This window comes from Arachis ipaensis, chromosome B01 (assembly GCF_000816755.2).
Source record: "Arachis ipaensis cultivar K30076 chromosome B01, Araip1.1, whole genome shotgun sequence".
NCBI classification, from domain to species: Eukaryota; Viridiplantae; Streptophyta; class Magnoliopsida; order Fabales; family Fabaceae; genus Arachis; species Arachis ipaensis.
In genome coordinates, this window is record NC_029785.2 from 26678741 (window position 1) to 26680981 (window position 2241).

General features: G+C 36.7%; 1 protein-coding gene across 1 annotated transcript; it reads left to right on the plus strand.

Annotated features, from left to right (window-relative positions):
* On the plus strand, window positions 531-1566 carry LOC107627973 (basic leucine zipper 43). The gene has a single exon (XM_016330782.2). It carries the CDS (start codon window positions 627-629, stop codon window positions 1176-1178), a length of 552 nt encoding a protein of 183 aa, XP_016186268.1. The 5' UTR covers window positions 531-626; the 3' UTR covers window positions 1179-1566.

Genomic DNA, 2241 nt, shown 5'->3' on the forward strand with positions numbered 1-2241 from the left:
ATCTTTTTTATTTGTGTGTACAGTCTCTTGTACATTTTTTTACTTTTTAATATTGAAAATCTATAAAAATTAAGGAAAAGTTTAGGGAGCTAGTAACTTTTGTATTTTTTAACCAGTATTTAACTATTAAAATAAAAGTGAATAATTTTTTATCATTAAATATAATCTCACACCATTAAAAACATTATTAATGACCAATTGATGATTACAAAACACTAAAATTATTGACCCCTAACATTTCTCTAAAAATTAAATCCAGATACATTTAGACACAAGTTGGGAAAACGAAAATGACGCAATGCTCCTGGTTAATCTGAAATTTACCTTAGTGACTAAGCTTAAAATCTAATCCTAGTTGGGACCCACCAATACACCATCACAGAAAAGTGAATGCGACCCTTATAACCCCACAATAATCATAGTGCCAACTGACTCAAAAGCCATGCAATGTGTCACACATACACCTAATGACCAAAACACCCTCAAAATTTGCCATTATTCACAATTTCGCCCTCAACCCCTCGTCCATAAATAACGGCCCCCTACGCTGCCTTTCTTCCCTTTTCCCCTCTTCTCCATTCCCACCCTCTAATTACCAAAAACCCTGTCACTCTGCCGAAGCAACAATGCTTTCCACTCTCCCTTCTACCGATCCTCTTCTTCCAAATCCGTTCTCAGCCGCCGGCTATGCCAACGGTTGTTTCAGCCTTTGGGACTGCCCGGACCTTTTTACCTGCTCTAGACCAACCAATAGTCCTAAGCCCGTTACTTCGAGTTCCGGTTCTGATGAACCAAACCAACCCACCGACGAACCGGATCGGTCCCTTGACGAAAAACCGGCCAGACCGTACCGTGACATGGTTATTGACGAACGGAAGCGCCGGCGCATGTTATCGAACCGGGAATCAGCCCGGAGGTCGCGGATGCGCAAGCAGAGGCACCTAGAGAACCTACGGAACCAGTTGAACAAGTGTCGGGTCGAAAACCGGGAACTTAACAACCGGTTGCAGTTCATCGTTCATCACTTGAACCGGATCCGAACCGAAAACCAGTGGCTCCGGTCGGAAAGAACCGTGTTGTGGCAAAAACTGTCCGACTTTACTCAAATCTTGGTTTTCCAAGAATTGCATCCTTTGGATCATATTTCTAACATCCCCTGCATGGTGGCCATGCAATAGTAACCGTCACCACACAATAAATTAAGGATGTCAGAAACAGGTTAAATTAATTATAAAACGGTCAAGCAGGTTAAACAATCTAATGAAGACAAGAACATATGTTTAATTAAGGTTGTTTTATGTAAATTATTATAAAAAAAATAGATAAATATGATGATAAGGGGGTGTGCGTTTTCATCCCGGTACTATTTTTGGTAAAATAGGGACGGTTTTGAAAGGAGCATATATTAATTTTGCTTTTTCAAAACCCGAAGGGTTATATATTTTTAAATTCTGGGAGTATAAATAATTATATGTGTAAAATATTAAACCGTTCTTTTTCTTCTGCTTTTTCTTCTTCGTTTTTTTAGTTTGTTCTAGACTTCTAGTAATATGATGAGTGTGTGTCTCTGCTTAGCTGTTCATCAAAATCCCCTTGTTTATTTGAGCTACAATTGTGTGATATATAATATCCAGGATTCAAAAGTTTGGTTGCAGCGAAATGAAACTCAAAACTAATGTCATAGACAAATTAAAAATGGCATACGAAATGTTCTCATGTTTATATATTCGACTAAGGAAGGTATAGCAAGTGGAACCCCCAACAAAAGAAAAGACCGAAAGAAGGGAATTGATTAAGAAAGAAGAAAATTCAAAGGAAAACTCTCGTCATAATAATTAATTATGCGGTTGACAACGAGTGGATCGCGTGATATCGCACTCTACGTAAAATGTCTGATTTACCCCTAGCTACATCATATATTCGATATTATTTGAGAGTGAATTAATTTTTTAGATATATGTTTGATGAATTTAATTTTGATGCGTTATGAGTGTAAAATAAGTTTATATATGTATTTAATAGATTAAGAAATCAAAGGAAAACTCTCGTCATAATAATTAATTATGCGGTTGACAACGAGTGGATCGCGTGATATCGCACTCTACGTAAAATGTCTGATTTACCCCTAGCTACATCATATATTCGATATTATTTGAGAGTGTTGAGAGTGAATAGATATATGTTTGATGAATTTAATTTTGATGCGTTATGAGTGTAAAATAAGTTTATATATGTATTTAA

Coding starts and splice junctions, on each gene's coding strand:
- LOC107627973 (XM_016330782.2), top strand. CDS start 627: ATGCTTTCCACTCTCCCTTCTACCGATCCTCTTCTTCCAAATCCGTTC.